Here is a 23,310-nt window from a genome sequence, read left to right on the forward strand (position 1 = left end):
CAAATCTAACTCTAATTAGAATATCCGAGATCTATTTATTAAATAATTAAATCTAAATCCAAATTTAAATCCCAAGAATTGGAATCGAAATTCAATTAAACTCTAAATTTAAATACACACTCAATTCAAATCGTGAGTAAATTGAAACTCAAATTAAATTACAATTAAGTCCAACTTAAATCCAGATTAAATTCAGCTTAAAATCAAAACTCAATTCAAAATAAATTCCCAGTTTGAAATTCATTCCAAATCCAAATTAAAGCTCAAATTATAATAAAATCTTATCTTAGGTTTTAATAATATTTTAGCATTAAATTCACATTTATTTCTCATAAAAATATTAAAAATTTGTAGGGTTTACAGTGTCATCCTTGAGAGTGAAAACAAGAGCACCCTTTTCGGATTCATCAACGGCCTATGACAATGGAGTCGATTCATATGTTGGGGAATCAACACACTTCTCGAGCACATCAACACCTTGAGAAGCGAGTCAGAATGGCTATCGCGAGCTTCGAATTTCCTCCTGCATTTGTTGTAGTGGCTTTACGATGTCATTTATGACACCGATTACAAGATTTCCAACCACACCATGCTTGGTGTTGACATTTTTCTTGGCGGTTTGAATAATGCCGACAAAATTCATTTTTTTTTAATTGAGAGGAATGAAGACCGTTCGCTATGATACCACTTGATGCATTCCTGTTTTGCGATAGGGCCCGAGTGAAGAATTTTTGGGCAGGTGTCTGCTTGGTTAGGTCTATATCTAGACAACAAGTCAAAACAGGTGGCAAGGTGTAAGCTGACTGATAGACTTGGTAGGAAAATTGGTTCACCCAAACGTTGTGGAGGAAAATTTTCAAATTTGGAGAGATGTTTTCAGATACCTTAATGAAGGTACATATCAAGTTAGCGACACTGTATATATGAATTTAGGAGCATGATAGATAGGCAAGATAGGGCCAGGTCTAGTTTAGTTTGATTCTGACAGAGTTCGAGAGAAATTCAGTTCTCTCAAACTACTATAGAAAATTTTCAAATTTTAGGAAAATTCTTTAGAGACGTGGAAGGAGGTCATGTTAAAATAACATGTCTTAAATCCACTGGGTTTGGGAAATATAAACTCAAGAACATACGATACTAATTAGGATTTTGGATTGGATCATGACTAAGTTTGTGCTCGGACAGGTCATAATAGAAAAATCACTTCTCCCTACTAGAATGAAGACAAATGCTGATTTCTAGAGGGTAATCTGGGAACATGTAGGAGAACCTAGGGTTAAAGTTTTATCCTTAGATAAACTCTGGTTTGAGAGATATGACTGACACAAGTTGCAATGAATTATGCAGTTAACAACAACAGAATTATGTCCATACTTGGAAGCTATTTGGGATAAGTGAGTTCAAATGTGGGTTTGGGCTAGGGTCAGTGGTTGGGATTGACTTAGTAGACTTGGGATGAGTCTGTTACAGGGTCTTGATCAGCTGGGAAAGGTCTGAGTTACATGAATCAGGCTAGAAACATTGGAATTGTCGCTGGGGTGATGCAGTCTACCGAATATGGTTAGACCTTATCTGCAACCTTGGTCCATATAGCGAGATTGAGCACAAGGGTCCATCCTTAGAGCAGGGTTAGGGCAAACCCTGGAGAGAGAAGGAGATGAGTCAAGGGTAGGGAATCACAATGGGAAAGGATAGAGAGAGAGACTGTTTGACACACCCAAAAGAGAGAGGGGAGAAGAGAGAAGAGAGGGTCACACCCATTGGAGAGAGAGGGGGAGGATCAAATTGACTTTCGTCTGCCTTTTGGATCTCTTAAGTTGGCCAGCCTTTGTCTTCTTGTTTATCAGTGTGGCATGACTTATTCCAGAGCTGGTGCTTTACACTTATCCAATCTCGTCAAGCTATAAGAACTTGCCCTATTCAATCTTTTCCCTCGACCGCTAACCCGACTGAGGCCCCCTTTTTGTGTGACTACTCTGACCAATTGTAGACTGGACATGTCTTCCTTTTCTAGTGCATCTTGACTGGGTCAACTTTCCATTTCTTCTCTTTTTAGGGGTTCTTTTTTTATTAGAAAAGTGAAGTCATTTTCTCCTTTTTTTTCTACGATTGTTGTTATTTAGCAGATCTCCAATGGGTGTGTGTGGTGGTGGTGGTGGTGTGTGTGTGTGTGTGTGGGGGGGGGGGGGGGGGGGGGGGGGGAGATTACACTCCTGATGATGGATCCGTGTCCCATTTGTGCTTTCAATGTTGCAAAGAGGTGGCATCATTGGAGCGAGTCCCACTGGTCCAACTTGGCTGCTCTAATGATGTGACATCCTGATGATGGGTCCCAAAACTGATGAAGCTTGGAGCTTGGATTTGGGGCAGCACCAAATCGATCCGCTTCAAGTAATTGGTGCATCGGGTTTGAATTCAGGCTAGCAACATGTAGATCCATTTTGAGATCTTGGGACTACGGATGCGAATCAGGATCCTCCACAATTGGGTCCACATCAGTCTTGAATGTGTTTGGTTTTATTTGATACGACACTCGCTAAACAATGTAGAAGGTTAAAGAGATCAATGGTGTGATGATCTTTCAGCATTAGAATGACAACAATCTTTTAGCATGACCAAACAAGTTCTGACCATAGTTAAAGGGTGAGAGTTAGCTTATTCGCCTTTTTGTGAATTATTTTGTTAACTTGCACACACAATTATAATCTCTTAGATATTACATCGGTCGTTGTAATTTTTTTCTAAAACATTCGAAAACCATTATTCAATGGGCATGTGCGTCGTATGTCAATGCAAAATGTGACAAACCGCTAAGTTTGGTTGTGGCATATACACCTTTTCCTGTGTCCTTTTCTTGCAAGACTGCTTCCACAATATAAAACAAGACATTTCACTGATACCGTCACTGTCTTGCATGTCATGTGATGGAGAACTCGATATTTTGGAATTATTGATCCCATATCATGCTAGTATGAAGTTTGAGGAATGATTGTAAATATCTCGTGATCTACTAGCTCCATTCTCACTCCCAAGCTACCACTGATATGAAAGCTGAAAGCATCCATAACAATTTGCACTTTGGATGATATTCATGTTTTATTGTATTAGATAGATTAAGAATTTTAAATGTGCATAATGATAAACGTTATGCATGTATGCTTGTAATGTATAATAATGTTTGTGTAATTTTACAAAACACTCATGTTGTATCAGGAGTGTTCATATGTCTTCAACCTATTTTTGCTTCTATATGATAACTTCTAATTGTAAAAATTAAGTGCCTTTTATTTTTAGAATTACTGATCCATATCAGTTGGCAGTAGGTTGCACAACCACAGGAGAGAGGCGATCTAGGTATTTGGTCTGTCAGGGAATTGAATCTCGCTTTGCCAACTTCTTCAATGCAAAGTATGAACTGGATCAAGTGCCTTGGAACCACCGATTCTCTCATTCCGACCTTCCGGTCACTTGGTGTAAGGCTTGGTCGGTCTTATGTGAGCTCATTGCCCCAGACCTTGGAGCCTTGGAGATGGCTCAAATTGATGGGCAGGTGATACTTCCCTAGTTGAATCGTTCAACTCACTTTATCTAATCACCTCTTTTTCGAAAGCAACAGTGTCTGACTATGTAACACAAACTCTTCAAACAGGGCACCGCACCCGCACCCAGGCAAGTGCAACACTTGGACACAGCTTCCTTCCTTTGTGTTAGGTGAAGTCAACCACATTGAGGTTCATTTCTATCCAAAAGTAGATTCAGTTAAATCTAATCAAGTTCATTTTTATCTATATTATATATATAAATACATAAATGCACATACATACACATAAAGTTAAGTTAAAACTGTTAAAAATTATATATATATATATATATATATATATATATATATATATATATATATATATATATATATATATATATATATATATATATATATCCTGCACCCCCACGTCCAAGTTTTTTTAAAATGCCGCATCGCCGCATCCACACCCTTAACCACACCCGCATCTGCACCCGCACCTATGTGACATAGGTGTCCGAGTGTTGAGATGAACATTCCTAGAATCTGCTGTGGATCCCTAAAATTTGAAAACCAAAAAGAGGGTTTTAACCAAAAAAGATTTTATATTCGAAAAAAGAGAGTTTCAAGGTCCACTCTTCAAGTTGTGTGTCTTTTCTCCTCCGTTGAGCAGGTCACACCTGAAGCTCAAAATCTTCAACGCGTTTTTTAGCTTGCGAGGGATCGTACTTCGTACACGGGTCCCATAAAAAAACGAGCTCGAAAAAAGCAATAAAATGAAAATGATATATGAAAGTTAGAAATATCCTATACTTATAAATAAATAAAATAGATGAGATAAATAAAAAAGAAAACCAAATATCACCTCGAGTTTAAGTAGCCCTTTCCTACAACGGTGATGAGCGCAATAAAACTTGGGCAACACTCTGGATAGGCGCGTGTTCCAGCAAGTGGATGAGATATGATATCTGGGTCTTAGGCTAGGTTAGGGTGCTAGGTCTAGATGAATAAGGATTTCTACAGGGTAAGGGCACTTCTAGATCTCATATGCCAAATCCGAGAATGGGGAGACTGAGCTACTTTGCTTGCTCTTCCTTTTTCTGATATTCTATAGCAAATACTTGGACCTGTTTAAAAAAAAAACAAGAATAAGAACTTGATCAAAGATTTTCTGTGCTCTACTCCTAGGCCACTAGTTACCAAGCATGCTCCTTCAAGGGCAATAGTCTATTTGAATCTTCATATGAGAACAAAAGTGACATCAGGTATAACCACTTCATTCTCCTTGTACTTAAATGGACAAGTATACCTAGCTTGTGCTAGGCTGTGTCAAGTTGGCAAAAAGATGTAGTGATGCATGGCACAATTAGGTATAAATTGGTACAATTGATTTAAGAACCCATCATCCATCTACTTGATGAGACTCATCCTTGTAGCACTGGAAGAATCAAATTTACAAGCAACATATAATTCAACTAGAGGTGCAATTGCCTTCACTACAAATGGAAGTTAGGATACACTTGTTCGGTATGTATATGGTTACGGATTGATGATAAATGGCAACATTAAATAAAATTAAATGAGAAAATTTTCCAATAAACAGCAAGTTAAAATTAATTGTAAAAAAAATTCCAATACAAGGATTAAAGAGAATATGATACCCCTAGAAAACAACCAGATTCATCTCTGGATGAGAACTAAACACGGCAAAAGAAATCAAAACTAACTTGAGGCTCAGAATAGTTAGTAGAGACAATTTTGGATGCAATTATTGCATTTGCAGCTTCTGAGTAATGAATACCATCCCAACTTACATAGCTCAAACCCTCCTTGCAAGCCTCACTCCTTACAACACTTCCGTTTATGATGCCTGTCTGTCCACACCTTATCTTGTCATTAAAGTTGTACGGGGCTCCACCATATCCGCAACATACCATTAATGGATCCTGAAAGCCTGCTCACACATGTACCAAAGAATGATTGGAGGAAAAGAAAACCAAATACTCAACATTTTTCACAATCGTTATGTAAAAACACTAATGAGTTTTGACATATCATAGTTCATTTATATTTGAATCTTCCAAAGTCATGTTACTAAAAATTTAAACCAACCATATGTAGTCAAATTTTCTCTTTTGAATTTAACAACCCTACCAATCATATATAAAATTTTGCAGTGTTATGGTAGAAAATCTGAGCTCTGTATCAGAGCGTAGTGATAAGAGAAAGGAAGCTTAGCTAGCCAAGGTAAACTATCTGAGATGCATAGCAGAAAGAACAGACAATTCTACATCATATACCCATGAAAGAAGATCACAATCTGGCATTCCAATAATGTGAAAAGAAAAAAGCAATATACATCCTGCTTATATCATTTATCTCAAAGATAAGAGCAACCAACAACCAACCATCCTAGTTTAAAAACAATAACTATGATGAAATGAAAAGTACTGGCAACTCTATTTTCCTCACCAATATGAACATCAATGCATTTATCCTTGTTCATCACAGTATTTTCATGGTATAGACATTTTGATCATAATTAGCAGATAGAAAAATAACACTAACCGTATTTGGCATGGTTTGCGATGAGGTCATATTTGATACTGTACAGATCCATGTAAACAATGGTTGAGTTCTTCAATTCAGATCTTAGCTCTTCACTTATCTCCCTCAAACCTGTATTGAAAATCTTGGCTGCATCATTGAAGGCCTGGAGGCAGCCATTTTCATCACGTGCAGTATAATTTTCACCAAACATGGAAACTTTCTGAGGCAAACATCCTAAAGGCCCAGTGTTATGAAACTGAAAATTCCTAGCTCCTTGTTCATATAAACTCTGCAAAGAAAATTCCATAAATCAGCAAAAGAAAAAGAAAACTCATGCACTGATTAGGCATTATGCTTTGCAAAGCTATTACCATAAATCAGCAAAAGAAATAGAAATATGTGATCCATGTGTGATCAAAACTAATTAGGGATTATAATACTTCTCATTTCAATGTGTTTCGCTCATGAAAATTCAGGATCTGAAAAATTATGTACTTTTCTATTGAAATTATGAACAAGAGAAGAATATTCCAAATTCACTAATCCCTTTTCAAGCTCAAATGCATGTATATCTACTCCTCTATCAACAAAAAAAAGTTCCATTCAGTTAATATTCAGGAAGACCACATACTTGGGATTTAGACAAATCTATCCAATCCCTTGCAATCAAACTTAATTTTTATACCTGTACAATCACCTTGTGTGTGTGTGTGTGAGAGAGAGAGAGAGAGAGGTCAGTAGCACCAATAGGTTTTAGACATTTCAAATTTCCAAAGAAGCCGTTTGATAAAATGCCCTTGTGCAATTACATGCTTGCAAAAAAATATTCAAAGCAATCATCTCCAGCAAGCACCGCAGACTAGATGTATGTATATGCATGCATATATGTGAATAACTATTAGTAATTCTAGCATGCTTTGAATACAGAATTTTATAATGGAAAATGGGAATAGGAAGTACTAGGGCTGGGAAACAAGATGTGCTCGCTTGTGGCTCAGATTGTGTTAAGCTAATAAAGAGCTTATTTGAACTTATTAAATAGGCTGAGCAAGCGAAATAGAGAAAACAAGTGTTCAGCTAAGCTCGGCTTGGCTCGTATAGGCTCATTGACTAGCAATAGATATATGTTACATATATGATACATCATTGAGCGTAGATGGTTGAGGTTTGGCTTGCAAGCAATAAGTTTAGAGCTCAATTCCTATACCTCACAGCTTTGAGACAATGTATTTTATAAATGAGTGAGTTTTGAGCTTCACTCAGTAGGTTTAGACTTTAGAGTATAATTTCTATTAATTTTAATTTTTAAAAATGTATATACTTTTTTTAATGAGCCAGCTTGAGCTCGGGTCATTTAACTCAGGCTCGTCATGGGCTCAAGCTCTGCTTAGCTTGCCACAAAAAATGAGTGTGCTTGAATACCCACTTTTCAGTTCATTACAATGTTGTTCGTATCGTATCATATCGTATGATACAATACAATATGTATCGTTACTATGAGGAATATTGATACGATATGCACTCGTATCGTATCTGTATCGTACAATATAGGGTCGACACTTAAAAACGGGCCAAATCGTAATTTTTCATTTTTGGGTTTTAAAGACCTCTTGAGGGCCGACTCTCTCATTTTTGTAAAAGTAATTAAAGAAGTATCCACACACCCTAGGACTCGTGAGAGTGATTTGGGGAGCCGATCCGTGTGCAAAGGAGAGGGCTTTTGTGGGTTGTTCAAGTAAAAATGCATTTTCACTAGTTTTTCACTCAAAGAAGTGGGTTAAGGTAAAAAAAAACCTATTCTAAGTATTATTTGCTTCTTATTGAGCTTTTTTGGAAAAAGATGCCATCAAATGATCCAACATGACAATAGGGCACTCGAGTAATGAGTGAAAACCGATTGAAAATCAAGTGCAACTACTGCCATATGTGATTTTATGGTTGCATTTTGTGCAATTCATTATTGTTTCATGTGTTGTGATTTTTTAGAATTTTTTCTGTTTTTTCATGATTTTTTTGAAATTTTAGAAAAAATTTATTAAAAATTAACGATTTTTTATGATACAATATGTATCTTATTTTGGACTGAACCGATACGGGTAACAATACGATACTTACAACCTTGGTTCATTCGGCTTGTTTACCAGCCCTAGGAAAAACATGGATAGTGTTTGGGGAGAGTTTGATGGGAAGCAGATGAGAAGTGCATGGAAAGAGTGAGAGAAAGCATGCACTTGTAGGAGTACTGTACTTCACAGTTCTGAGGTGCACTCACCTAGAATTATGCTTTCCAAATAAGAGGGGTACTTCCAATAATCAGCTAAAAAATATATCTCAAGAAATTATGAAAAAGGTGCTGTTCTTCTCAAAGATATCCTTTGTAATTCTTGACCATCAGTAGAAGATAGGAGAATAGATTTCCTAGTGAAAATGAGTAGATTATCTTGTAGTTGTATCTGATACAGAACAAAATTGAAAAAGAAATACAGATCAAACAAGTACACCTGTTCGTTGGGTGTAACAAAAAAAAGCATTACATAGAAGAAATTATACCATTCATTGAAAGCAAGACCGGATGGAGGTCAAAATAAATATAAAAGAAATTGGAAACAATATAACAACACAATAGCCACTCTTTGATAGACTGCAATAGATGTTCAAACAAACAAAAAGCTAACAAGCTAGGTCAGTGCAGAACAATTTCTATTGTATTAGAACAAATTATACTTACCAGTAGTTCCATCTTGAAGATGGGTGACATGCAAAATGAGTGTTGGTCATTACACACAAGTAACCCGAAGCTATCACAACTTAAGGGGTGTTTGTATGCACCTACTTATACAGATAAATGGGATAAGCTGGGAAATTGCATTGTTCTCCATGATAGAACATACCATCTCATCCAGTTTTCTGGATGAGTGGCTGCATCCACACACTACCTTAAGTGTTGTCCATTTTCAAGATGTCAAAAAACAAATTGTCTGATCTGCAGTAAATGTGTAGAGGATCATCTATGGTTCCATGCATCCAATCACTTTACATCTTACAACCTCCTGTGTACAGAACATATGTCCTGCTTCCACTAGTTTGTGTAGATGCAGTATGCTCTTTCCCTTACATAGGATTCATATTTGGAACTTAGATATCAACCACCTAATGCATCTGACCTGATGGATCACTATAGATGCATCTTGGTTTAAAATATATCATTCTAGATCCTGACAATGTGATTGATCAGAGTTTCCATGATCAAACTACATTAAACACAAAATGCCAATAAAATACATGTCTATTTTATTGGATTTAGCAAAACAGCAAACTGAGAGCTGGATAATGTGCCTTTAATCTTGGAGAGTTCCTATAATATCAGGTTCCATAAAATTCAGTTCTCGGTGCAAATCCACCAAGATGTAGCCATTTTTGTGGCCCTATGAGGTTCCAAATAGCAGTCTCAAGCAATAGACATAGCAATGAAAAAACATGACAGAATAGGTGAAATTCTCTGCAATTTTCTAATGTCAAGAAAAGGAAACATGTTTCAAATTTTGATTGGAAGAAATATCATATTTTTGAGACTGTTAAAACTAAAACCCACCGTTGCAAGCAACGTAAAAGAAGAGGGAAAAACAAACAAATTTAACAATATCAATAACCAATTAATCATCATATCGAATGACGATACCAAGGTGGACAGATTAGGAAGTAGAAGCGGGAAATGATACATGAAGCGGAAGAGAGAAGCGATGTATTTTAAAATGTATAGGAAGTGAGAAGCGAGGAATAAAAAAAAACAATATAAGAATTGAATTGGAATAAAAATGGAATGCAAATAAAAACTAAAATAAAAGTGACTATTCTTAAATTTCATGAATTTTTAGTGTAAGAATTAATTTTTTAGCAAAATCTAAAAATAATGTCTGCCAATTTAAAGAAAACACATGGAAATGAGTGAGAAGCGTGAAAGGAAACACAAAAAACATGAAAAGTAGAGTGAGAGAACATATACGAAGAATAGATGAAGCGTGTGGAAAGCATAAGAGAAGCGTGGGAGAATCGAGACTCTTATCAAGTTTCGGAAGCGAGAAGTATCGTGCTTCCGAAGCGAGTTTCCGGGAAGCGGGCTTCCCACCTATCTAAGAAGCTTCCAGTAACTCTGGACGATACCCCTTGCTCACCCTGTTGTCCTCAAAATATATAATTTTCATGAATAACTCGGCATAGATTCCAAATTTCCATGTTAAGCCAGCCAAATAAAATATGTAGCCTCACCTCAACTGCTGATTTTATTTGCTTCAAGATGGATGGTATCTGAGCAATCACTTGTGAATAAGTCAAGTTTGCGGAGAATGCATGAGAGAGGTCATTTTGCCCAATGTCCAGCATATAAAGTGCATGCTGAAATCCATCCTCATCGATTGAAAACCGAGAAGAACATTCATCTAACAAAATCAGCCACAAACAACTAATTAGATATATCGAAGGATACAAAATCTGATAAAAGAAACTTGCCATTTTCAGTCCCTTACCTGCTTTGTTAATTTCAAGAACACGAGATTTAAACCGAATGAACTGAAACACTTGTATGTTCAAGGAAAAAGCAACAAAGGGAGGTAAAGTCCCTGCCCCAGCAATTGCAAAATTTGCCCCATTGGTAAAATTTGGCACCAAAGAATCCAAGTAAGGACTGAGGTAAGCTGAATTCAAATATTCACCTGGAAAGAGACAAAAAATTATTCCAATATATTCAACAATATTCATAAATTTTTCGGAAAGCACGTAATGTTTCCTAGAAAAAAATGACTTCTGAACAAAATTTCAGTCAAGCACTGGTATCAAAGTCAAATTCTTAATTGATATTTTCTTTTTCCTTTTTTATTTTCAGTTAATGTCGAGGTTAGGGAGTTCACAAAGAAACTACCGGTTATGGTACATGGGGCTCCATGCTGATGGTTTATTTTTCCAAGTTTGATTGGAAATTGCAACAAATGCACCAATTGTTAGCAAAGTCTACGAAGAGATTACCCCCCCCCCCCCCCCCCCTGGGATTAATACAACAACTGAAACAATTAAGATATCCAAAAGAAAAAACAGAAATCATGAATCCTCCTTTCCCATTCTCCTTGACCTTCAATGAAGTATTTGACTTATGTGCAACATCTAGAATAGTCAGCCAATAAAACCATCCAAGCATGAAAACGTTTAAGTAGTGCTATTAGTATCACATCACATCGTATGATAAGATATGCGGTATCGTAATATTGGTGGGGAAACCTATACGACATGAGGCCCATATCGTATTTGGTATGATTATTGTACAGATACAATATGACCCGTATGATACATGGGTGTATTGTACCGTATCATATGAGGTGACAAACCACTTATTGGAGCCATTTTTTAGGCCCCAAGGGTCATTTTGATCCTGTTTTTGCATGTTATACCTCCCCAAACATTTTTTTAAGCCTACCCACCTTATTTTGAGATCAAAGCCACCCTAAAAATTGGGGCTTTTGCTAGATCGAAGCCCTAGAAGTGTGATTTGACTCAAATCTCACCAATTTCCATCTTACCCAAACTTTTTCTGGCTTCTAACACTTAAAACCAAACCCTAAAAGCCCATCTTTTACCCTAAAACCCTTTATTTTTATCCTACACATTTGTTTTTTAGCTTCTAACCCTTAAAGCTGAGTCATAGTGATGCAATTTATCCTAAATCCGCCTATTTTCATCCTACACACACATTTTATTAACCTCTAACCCTCAAAATCGAGCTTTAGGGGTTTGATTTGTGTGAGATTGAAGTTGGAGTAAGGCTTCAAGTATCAAAACCAAGGCTAAGCTCATTTTTTATGTTGTTTTAATTTTTTTTCTTTTTTGCCTTTAGCCATTTTTTTTAGTCCTAAATGTGTTGTTGATCTTAGTTTTTGTTCTTTTTTTTCATCTTAAATTACTTTTTTTTTGTATTCTTAAATATCAAAATCATGCCCTAAAGGTTGATGGACAATGGAGGTTGTGGCTCAAATGATCCAAAATGAAAATATTGCAAACCGGTGGATTTAAGAACACATTTGAAAGGGATAGTAAGGTGTAACTTTTGTGGTTTTGTAATGCATAATGGATTGTATAGATTTAAATGTCACATTGTAGGGCATCACAAATCCACTGTACGGTTATGTATTTATTGTATTCCCTCTGATGTTTGTGTCGAGCTTCTTACAGGTCTCATAGAAGATAAACAAAGGTCACGAGTACATGCAACATTCATTAGAGAAAAATTGTCAGATGGTGTTCTTGATTCAGAAGATAAAGATGAATCGTCAACATCTAAAGCTAGTGAATGTTTATGTTGTAGCAAACGAAGAAAATCATTGAGCTGATATATATATATATGTGTGTGTGTGTGTGTGTGTGTGTGTGTGTGTGGATCTTTAGTTTGTAACCTTATATGACCTTTCTTAGTCCTATCATTATGTTACGTCAAGTTGTAAACTTTTTGACTTTGGTATGAAGTAATATTTTATTTTAAGTTTTGCATTTGTGATAATTAGATTTAGCAATGGCTAAACGTAATGACCCAATGTGACAGTTTTGTGAGATTGCTGACGAGTTCAAGTGACGTAATGTTTTGAGATACAGATTTTATCGTGCATTAATTAATGGAGGTGTGCATCGCATGAAACAATACATTGCTTAACAACTTGATGCTTGAGTGCGATCATGCATGCCAGCTACAGATGATGCACATGCTACAATATCAATCAATCTTAGTGAAATAGATAGAAGGAAAAAAGCAAAATTACAAGAATTGGCATGTGCGTAGGGCCTTCATGCACTACCATAACGCAATGCAAAATTTGATTTAGATGAAAACAAACATGAAGCATAAGCCCCACAAATGCTAGTTGCTCCACAATAAGATGTCATTTCTGATTATGAATGAAGAATGTTTGGAAATGAAGATGATTGATGACTCTTGTTATAGTGAATTATGTAGTGAATGTAAGAAAATGAGGATCTTCCACGAAAGCACAAATGTTTGTAATAGGTGTCTATTAAAGACACTACAATCATAACCCACAAAAGGGTATAAGAACACAAAAGATAAAATAATAAACTTTATTTCATTCACATGAAATGCTTAAGAAGCATAGATACAAAGGGAGGGGATACACCCCTATTTATATACAGTGAGATAGGGAGAGAGAGAGGCTTAAAAGAGACTCAAGAGAGTCATTGGAGCTAGCTCCAATGGCTCTAATTGTAGCCGTTGGACTAGCTCCAACAACTATTTCAAAACTAGTCATAAGTTTGACTAGTTTTGAGTCTAGTTCAATATAAACTAGATTAGCCTAAAAATACAAAAGGAAATACAAAAATAAAAAAAAAGAAAATTAAATAAATATAAATATAAATTATTATATATAATAAAATATATTACATTATATATAATTATATACACTTTTTAACATATCCCCTCAAACTTATAGTATAATGAGCGAAAGTTCGTTTAAGAGGAAATGAAATCTAGGAGTAACAAGAGGTTTGGTGAAGAAATATGCTAATTAGTATTCTAATGTAACATACAACAGATCAATGGTTTCATGTAGATACTCCTCTCTGACATAGTGACAATTCATTTCAATATGTTTGGTGTGTTCATAAAATGTTTTGTTGCTGGCAATATAGATCGCACTATTGTTGTCACAACACATGTGTGAAGCTTGTGTCACTTCAACTCTCATGTCAGTCAGTAGTCTTCTGAGCTAAACCACCTTCGTTATTGTGGTGGCCATGACTCAGTATTCAACTTCGGTGGATGAAAAAAAGACTTTCTTCTACTTTTTGCACCGCTACAAAATCAAAGATTTACCTAAGAAAATACAAAAACCAATGGTTGAGTGCATGTTATTGGGATCACCTCCCCCAATCAACATCAGTATAAGCAATTAAATCTAATGAAGATGAAGCAGACAAGAAGATGTCGCGTGAAAGGGAATACTTGATGTATCTAACAATACACAAAATTGCTCTCATGTAAACAAAAGTGGGAGCGTGCTGAAACTGACTGGCTATGTGTACAATGTGTGCTATATCAGGTCTAGTAATGGAAAGATAGGAAAGTGCTCCAATAAGTTGTATGTAAGAAGTGGGATCATCAAGAGGTTCTCCATCATCGATTCTCATTTTGATGTTGACAACTTCTGGAGTATCCACTCTCTTATCATCTGTAATTCCAGACCTGTAAACAATATCAAAAGTAAACTTAGATTGAGATAATAAATAACCTCGAGGGGAGTAAACAACTTTAATTCCTAAAAAATATCTCAATAAACCTAAATCAATCATTTTAAAATGATTTTTAAAAAGCTTTTTAATGTTTTCAACTCCCTGTTTGTCGCCTCCGGTGATGATCATGTCATCCACATAAAGAAGAAGAATAATCCCTGCATCAGAAATCTTAATAAACAAAGCAGTGTCAGTCAAACAAGTTCAGAATCCAATATCAAGCATAACATGACTAAACCTGTTATACCAGGCTTTTGATGCCTGTTTAAAACCAAAAAGATCCTTTTCTAAACGAAGAGTCTTACCCTTAGGAATACTAATACCAGGTAGTGCTTTCATATAAACTTCTTCAACTAGGTTTCCATTAAGAAAAACATTTTTGATATCCGTTTGAAATATGAATCATTTTCTAATAGAGGGTACGGTTACCAGTGCCTTGACGGTAGTCATCCGGGCAATTGGAGCAAAAGTTTTTTCGTAATCGATGTCATACTCTTAGAAATACCCCTTGGCCACTAATCTGGCTTTATATCTTTCAAGAGTTCTGTCACTCTTGATTTTAACATTATAAACTCACCTATAACCTATAGGTTTCTTTCCTTGTGGAATATCTTAAATACCTATAGGTTTCTTTCCTTGTAGAATATCTTGAATAGTCCAAGTATTAGCCATTTCTAATGCTTCCAATTTTGCCTTCATGGCTTCTACCTACTATGTATAGTTTTTTTCTTGAGTATAGGATGAAGGTTCTACATAAGAGTGTATTAATGCAAAAAAATGCCTTATATGTGGGTGAAAAAGATTTGTAAGACACGATTTTTTCAAGAGGTTTAGAAACTCTGGATGACCTTTTGGTTTGTGCTTCGGAATATTTTTTCAATGCACATGAAAGATTGGATTCTCTACGTCTTGAGTATTGTAAATTGGTGTCTCTATGGGTTTGCTCTTCATTAGCAACATTATATTCAGAATCAACAGTACCTTGACCATCGTATAGATCGTATTCATAGTCACATCCATCATATTTCGAAGTCAAATCTATCGAAAAAGAATATTCGGTTATTTGGTCTTTTCAAAATAAAAAAAACTTTCTTGTTCCAAAAAGGATACATTTCTTGATACAAATAATTTTCATTTTTAAAATCAAAATACCTATAGCCTTTTTTATTATCTGCATAACCTAAGAAGTTACAAGGAATGACACGGGGGGAGAGTTTATTATTTTTATTGGTAAAGACAAAACATTTGCATCCAAAAACTCTTAATCTGGAGTAATCAAGAGATAATTTGACAAGTTTTTCAATTAGATTTATATTTTTTAAAGAAGAAGATGGCATTTAGTTAATGAGATAGGTAGCAGTTAGGGCTGCTTCTGCCCAAAACTCTTTTAGAACTTGATTTGCTATCAATAAAGTCATAGTGGTTTCCATAATGTGGTAGTGTTTTTGTTCAGCCAAACAATTTTGTTATGGTGTGTGTGGACAAGATCTTTGATGTGTGATGCCATGTAAATTGAGCTAGTCTTTAAATTCTTTTGACAAAAAATCTTTCCCTGAATCAGTGCAAAAAATGAAAATATTATTTTGAAATTTATTTTTAACCATTTTGTGAAATGTTTGAAAATGCGAAAAGACCTCTGATTTATGTTTAAATAGATCAAAGTATGCCCAGAGAAGTCATCAACAAAAAATACATAATACGCATATCCGCCTTTTGATATCACCGGTGCGGGACCCCAAACGTTCAAATGTATTAACTCAAGTGGTCTAGATGAAACAAACTATCATGAAATGGTAATCTTTTTATTTTACCAAGAATACAATCTTTACAAGCAAAACTTTCAGAATTATAAAATTTTTCTAAACTTGGAAAGTATTGGATTTTGGATATATGATGATTGCCAAGTCTTTTGTGTCATAGATCCAAATCCAATTTCTGAACATTATAACAAAAGACATTCTTGGGTAATTCCAAAAAATCTATATAATAGAGTCTTCCTTCTCTATGGCCTTCCCCAATCAGCTTCCCTGACTGGCGATCTTGTACCCAACAACCATAAGAAGAGAAGGAGATGTTACACCCATAATAAAAAATTTGAGAGACAGATAAAAGGTTTAGATTTAGTTTGATAATATATCTAACTTTTGGAATAAATAACTTTTTGGATTTTTTAAGGTTTTCAAAATTTCTTATTCCTTTTATTTCAAGAGATGTACCATCAGCTGTGAAACATTTGACACACTAGAGTTATTATTAAGACATTCAGATAAACTATTGATATTTTGAGTCATATGAAAATAAGCACCAGAGTCAAGAAGCTAAGAAAAGTTATCGGGATCGGAGAAGGATGAGACAATTTCTCTGGTTGAGGCTTCAGTTAAGGAAGATGCTCATTTAAGAAGAGGTTGAAGGATTTCCATTAATTATGCCATAGATACTGGTGCATCTTGATTGGTTTGATCTTTCGATTCTTGTGATGAACCAACAGATGCAACTTTCTTTTCATCTCTTTAATTTAATACATTGAGGCCTATAGTGCCCCAGTTCATGGCAATGGTGGCAAATGACTTTCCTTTCATCATAATCATTATTTTGCCTACCAAAATAAGAAGGCCTATAAGTGCGTATATAGTTTCCCGGTCTAGATAAAACTAGAACAAAATATTTTTCATTCTTTAGAGTACTCTTCTTGAGCCTATTTTCTTCCATAGTTAGCTCCGCAATAGTGTCAATAATACAAGGAACTTTTCCTGTATGTAAAAGGGTCGATTTGGTTATTTCAAATTCCGACCTCAAACCATTTATGAATTGGTAAAAATGTTCCATATCGAGTTGTTTTTGGAGAATCTCGATATCTTCGGGACAATGCAACTTTGGCTCAAGAAGAGCCAACTCTTCCCAAAGTTCGGACAACACATTATAATATTCCCTAATACTTTTATCTTTTTGAGTCAAAGTCTAAAATTTATCTTGCAAATTGCATACATGTGCAATGTCTTTAAGGGAATACATATTTCTAAGATATTCCTAAGCCTTATTGACATGCTCGAATTTGGCTAAGCTAGAAAATTTCTTGATGTCAACGCTATTAATTAGCCATAACATGATTTGGGCATGCCCTATCCTCCATTACTTCTACTTTTTTTCATAAGTGAATAATGCCTTATTTTTCTCTTCTTCCGTGAGAGGCACCTCTTTCTCATTTTTCAATTTTTTTGAGAATTAGTTTAGGTTCTGAATCAAAACCGTTTACTATTCCCCACAACCCTTTTCCCCAGATGTGATGCTTCATGATTGAAATCCGCATCACATAATTGGTATCATTTAATTTTACGGGCATGATGGTAACTTTTTCATTGTCATTCATTTTTACAAGGGTGAAGAAGAAAGAGAGATGATAAGCGAGAATAAAAAAGAAAAAAAATGAGAAGGAAAGGATAAGAGCATAATCACGATCTTTGTGTAGCCAACGATCCTCCAAAACATCTTCTTTCTTCAAAAAGGCACTTGAATCAGGAATAAGAAGATGAATCAACTTTTGCTAAAGAGGCACGGAAAATGATATGACAACTCACCAAGATCTAGAAGCTTCCAAGCTCTGATACCATGTAAGGAAATGAGAATCTTCCACGAAAGCACAAATGCTTGTAATAGGTGTCTATTAAAGACACTATAATGATAACCCACAAAGGGGTATAAATGCAAGAACACAAAAGATAAAATAATAAACTTTATTTCATTCACATGAAATGCTTAAGAAGCATAGATACAAAGAGAGGGGAAACACCCCTATTTATATACATTGAGAGAGGAAGAGAGAGAGGCTTAAAGGAGACTCAAGAGAGCCGTTCGAGCTAGTCCAACGGCTCTAATTGTAGTCGTTGGACTAGCTCCAATGGCTATTTCAAAACTAGTCAAAAGTTTGACTAGTTTTGAGTTTAGTTCAATATGAACTAGACTAGCCTAAAAATACAAAAAGAAAAAGAAAAATAAATAAATATAAATTATTATATATAATATAATTAATTATATACACTTTTTAACAGTGAACTATGCAGTTGTAGTGAACTTTTGAGTCTTCACTTTTTTAGTCATCTCGTATGTAGTGATAATGAACTTCTATGTTATTGACTTATGAGTTTATGCCGTTAACTTTTGAGTCTTTTGACTTTTGTAGTCATGTAGCAAACTAGGCTTCTATGTTCTATCAAATATCAAGTATCATCTATGTTATTGACTTTATCTAATGAATTATTGAACTCTATTTCATGCGAAAGACATGTCAATAGTCTACTATGTTTATTTTTATATAATTGTTTGTTTTTAATTCTTGTACTTATTCTTGTTTATTTATTTTTACTTGTATTCTAAGTCTTACATCTTTTTCAGTTTTTAAATTTTTTCTATTTGTTATATTTTTTGCAAATAATTTAATTTTTTTCTCCTGCATCTTACTATACGATATGGTACAGTACGATACACCCATATCTCAGGCTCATGCGATACAGGTTCCGATACGCCAATTACAACATTGCCTTTAAGCTTTCAATTAAGATGAACTACACAACTTGCTACTCTAAACTATCTCATATACATATGTTCGCACCCAGCAGCCAAAAGAAGGCTATTTTATCTTCAATCTATTTTGTATTTCAATAAATCCATCATCTACAAGTATTCACCCTAAGGAGAGAGAAAAATTAGCATCCTGCTTAATAACTTGAATCACAAAGTTTTTTTAGTTCCGATATGATCATATCATGTTGTCATTCTAGAATGACCACAACACTCCACAAACACTTTTTGCAGAGGACAAAATATATAGTTTTTTTAGATAATCACGTTCCATCTAATCTTCTCATCCTTTCTAAAACAGAGCAGGCAGGTGTGCTCTATCAAAAAAGTTCATTTTGTTACCATTTCCGAGTCACGCCACGTTTCTCAAATTATTTCTCCCGTTTTTTTCAGCATGTCGAAACGATAAAACCATAAAGTATAAAATGTATTTACAGGGGCCAAACTTATGGTAAAATGGCTTTTAACTTCGTGCGTTTCAAAAAAAAAATCAGAAAGGGTCACAAAAAAAAAATCCGACTTTTCAACAAATTACTCATATGACCATGTTAAGTTACTTGTTTCTCCCCCTTCAACTCCAGATGACTCCTTAAAATAATACTTTAACCTTTTGGTGTGGCCCCGCATACCAACCAAACGCAGAAGAAACTCGGTGCTTTACCTTCAACAAGCGGAGATACATGGACCCACCCCACCTATTTTAGCGGGTGTCCGACCTGTTAACACCCCTACGGTCATACCAAGAGGTGGGGTTAACTATCACGGATAATGACACTGTGGATAAACAGTAAACGACTGTCAAGTGCACCCTACATGATTGAATGTCACTTTTTGTAGTCCTAGTATTGTTAGGCTCAAATAAGTGGCTTTTAGTTAAAAAAAAGAGGTCACATAAGCGGTCATATGAGTAATATTTTAGAAAGATAAGAATGTGTGTGAAAGCTTACAGATCTCTTTTATACAGAATGTCACAATAACAACTGCTTCAAACAAAACCCTAAAGAAATGTCACATAAGCGGTCATATGAGTAATATTTTAGAAAGATAAGCACGTGTGAAAACTTATAGATCTCTTTTATATAGAATGCCACAATAACAACTGTTTCAAACAAAACCCTAAAGAAATGTCATTAGCTCTCTCTCTCTCTCTCTCCAAAATGCAATCTAGCCACGTTTACCTTATTTACCCTATTGCTATGTAACTTACCAGTTTGAGAAAAACAAGAAAACGTAAAAACTTGATACAATAACTATCCTCCTATTTTTTCCCTTCCCCCATTTGCTCTTTCGAAAATCGTCCACCTATATCTTACCTGCCTCTGAAAACCTGGTCCTGCTGGCTCAGTCTGCCATACCTACGATCGTCTTGCCGGCAGTGTAAAACTCCGAGGTTAGGACTCCTGCTCCTGGGGCCTATGCTATGCATTGGCTTGAGCAGAGGGGCGACACCCATGAGAATCGAACCTTGACTATGTGGATCACTATTCCTCTTCGGCCATCGTGTTACTAAGTTGGTATTACTATATGGATAACTATTCAAATCTGACTTTTCTGCTTTGATTGCCAGAACTTACTAGGTTGGCATTACTATATGGTTGAGTAGCACATGATTCTTAAGTGACACAACATTAGGAGTCCCCATACCCATACCCATACCCATACCCATGTGATTCTAAGGCGGGTCATGTCCTCTAATCAGAGGAAGCCTTTTTATGAATGACATTGAGACGAGCCTGCAGTGAGACGTGTAAAGAGAATTTTTTGTTAAATCAGAGGAATCATTTGATTTGTTTTATACTATTGATAATATATATTAAAAAATTAATAATAGTTAATTATCATTTTACTAAAAAAACAAAATGCTTGGTGATTATATATAGTCACTAGAATATGAGAACTAAAAATATGGGCATTTTCAACACTCTTTTTGCAAATCCAACTGTCGATGGGATCGGCACGGTGAATTTGCTAGGAATCAACCATTGAAAAAAAAAATATTTTTTGAATGCATGAATATTTATAAAGATTATGAGCTATTGATTTTAAAGCCTTAAAAAATATAGATTATGCATCAAAACTGGATAATTCAAGAGCAGGTTCTTATAAAACCAAACATGCAGATCACATCCTTATGCTTAGATTCAAAAGAAAAGAACAAAAAAAATCTATAAAAATCATTATATATATATATATATATATATATATATATATATATATATATATATATATATATATATGAGAGAGAGAGCTGCAAAATGATCCGTGCTAAATGAGTTTTTTACGGTTTTTTGTTTCATTTTTAAATTCTGACCGTACAGATACTTGATTTTATAAGGATCAGCTCTTGAAGTGTTCGATTCCAATACATGGGTAGATTTTTATAAGGTTCAACTGTCTAAAATCTTTGTAAATTTTTGAGACACTAAATATCATTTTTTCACGGAAAACACATGATTCAGGTGTGGATTCCTCATAAATCGACCATGCCCAACACATTTATAGGGTCAGAACTGTGAAAAAAACATAGAAAGGGCAGAAAAATCCATTTAATACTTATCCTTTAGCACCTATCGATTTCGCACCCACCCATGACTCTTAATCGAACACTTCAAGAGCTGATCCCTATAAAATCATGTACAAAAATCACATCTGTACGGTCAGAAATTAAAAATAAAACTAAAAAGCCCTAAAAAACTCATTTAGAGCTTATCATTTAGTACCTACCCATTTTCTCTCTCTCTCTCTCTATATATATATATATATATATATATCTTGTAATTGCAATCTAATTTTAGAGTGTAGCTAGATCATTTGCTTTCTCGTGCATGGCACGAGCACATTACTAGCATAAACAATTAAACTTATTGCCCTAAAAGTAAACAATATATATATAAAAAAAAACTACACAACAAAACTTCAGGTTTATACTCATCGCCAGTCAAAAAATTACCGAGGATCATTGTCATGGACTCATGGGGGCATGTTATTGTCAGCGGTGCCTTGGGTGTCGTTCCTAATTGAAATCCATTGGGCGGATCTTTTCGAGCCGTCCATCTTAAATTAAACCTATCTGCCACCATCCATCTAAGGGATAAACGGCACAAGAAAAGGGGGTGCAAAATATGGGCCATTCCACCCCAAGTGCACCTAACCTGATCCTCCTCACCTCTCAGTGGGCGTGAGCCAGTTCGAAAAAGACGTAATGCAAATTCCAAGGTCATGTCTCTTTTTCAGTCTTCACTGGGCCAATTGCACAGTTCCAATCCAACTCCCAAGGGTGCTTTTCTTCACAACGAAACAAGTGGAGAGATGTTGGGAAAGAGAAAGAGACCAAAGCTTTTAAATTTTTTTATATTAATGTAATGTAAAAACGAAACAAGATTTTCCAGCAGTAACAAAAGGTAGTCTGGTAATTCAAGTTCAGCGAAAAGGTGACAATAAACTTCTTTGACTGCAAGAGTAGGGGTGGTACCATCCATTTTTTTTACGATTAAAACGGTTTACGAAAATTTCAAAATAAACTTCTTGGCATCACCGTAAATAATAGACCGCATTAGGCCAAACAACAAGAAAAGAAAAAGAAAAGGGGGAAAAATCTTACAGAGGAAGTCGATGGCGAGGCGGCCGTCGCAGAACCGTCCGGTGGGTCGCCGGAAGAAGAGGCGACCGTTGGGGGGCACGACGGCGAACCCGAGCCCGGCGAGGAGACCGCCGGTGTCCGAGTTGGAGTCGCCGAAGTTGAAGATGACGGGGTCCCTGCACTCGGCCGAGGTCAACCAGGGGAAGAAGACGAGAAGAGTAAGGAACAGGTGAGGGAGGCCCGCACGGAGCTCCATTCCTCCTCAGGAGAAAAAATAAGGAGAGAATCGAGAAAAAGGAGAATATTTAATGGGAGGAGGGCCAATGGAGAATGGGGGATGAGGAGCGAGGCCTGGAACGAGAAAATAGGCGGTGTTTTCGGGTGGGAAAATCCTGAATATCCGGAAATCGCTTCACTGTGGTTTGAATAACTTTGTTCCTTTGCTTTTGGGGCCCTTTTAGAAAGACATCCCACGTTCCGGTTCGTCGATTTTTGACGATCTCAATTTTGACCTCGTTACACAGCAAAAGTTTACTAAAAAACCGTCCTCGAGTGCAAATGGGTCGGAACTCTGACCGGGTCAGATCCACGTTATTGGCCTCTGTGAGTAGTGCTACTACTACTAGTAGCTCTGAATCCAAGGCCGGGTCGGAAATAGTTGGTTCTGGTGGTATCCACATACGGATTTGGATGATCATAACTGAATCTGCTTTGACTCAAAGTCGGGTCCAAACTTTCTAAGAACAATAATTTGATCTGAGTCAAAGTCAAGTTCCAAACATGGCAGATCAGGTCTTCCAAA

At 35.7% G+C, this 23,310-nt stretch overlaps 1 protein-coding gene across 1 annotated transcript; it reads right to left on the reverse strand.

The window, feature by feature from the left end:
* Nucleotides 1–5,066: 5,066 nt before the first annotated feature.
* On the reverse strand, nucleotides 5,067–22,939 carry LOC149839536 (GDSL esterase/lipase At1g09390-like). The gene is made up of 5 exons (XM_090004163.1): nucleotides 22,530–22,939; nucleotides 10,594–10,779; nucleotides 10,337–10,506; nucleotides 6,089–6,359; nucleotides 5,067–5,474 (listed from the first exon to the last, which is right to left on the reverse strand). Exons 1-5 carry the CDS (start codon nucleotides 22,762–22,764, stop codon nucleotides 5,218–5,220), a joined length of 1,119 nt encoding a protein of 372 aa, XP_089860289.1. The 5' UTR covers nucleotides 22,765–22,939; the 3' UTR covers nucleotides 5,067–5,217.
* Nucleotides 22,940–23,310: the final 371 nt, after the last annotated feature.

This window comes from Nuphar pumila, chromosome 4 (assembly GCF_984573655.1).
Source record: "Nuphar pumila chromosome 4, dmNupPumi1.hap1.1, whole genome shotgun sequence".
In the NCBI taxonomy this organism is placed as follows: Eukaryota; Viridiplantae; Streptophyta; class Magnoliopsida; order Nymphaeales; family Nymphaeaceae; genus Nuphar; species Nuphar pumila.

What these genes read in the sequence shown, in the direction of transcription:
- LOC149839536 (XM_090004163.1), bottom strand. Translation starts at nt 22,764, where the DNA reads ATGGAGCTCCGTGCGGGCCTCCCTCACCTGTTCCTTACTCTTCTCGTC. An exon ending in CCTCGCCATCGACTTCCTCT is followed by an intron (nt 10,780 to 22,529) that starts GTAAGATTTTTC and finishes GTCTCTTTCCAG; the next exon opens with GTGAATATTTGAATTCAGCT. An exon ending in CGCAAACCATGCCAAATACG is followed by an intron (nt 5,475 to 6,088) that starts GTTAGTGTTATT and finishes ATGTGTGAGCAG; the next exon opens with GCTTTCAGGATCCATTAATG.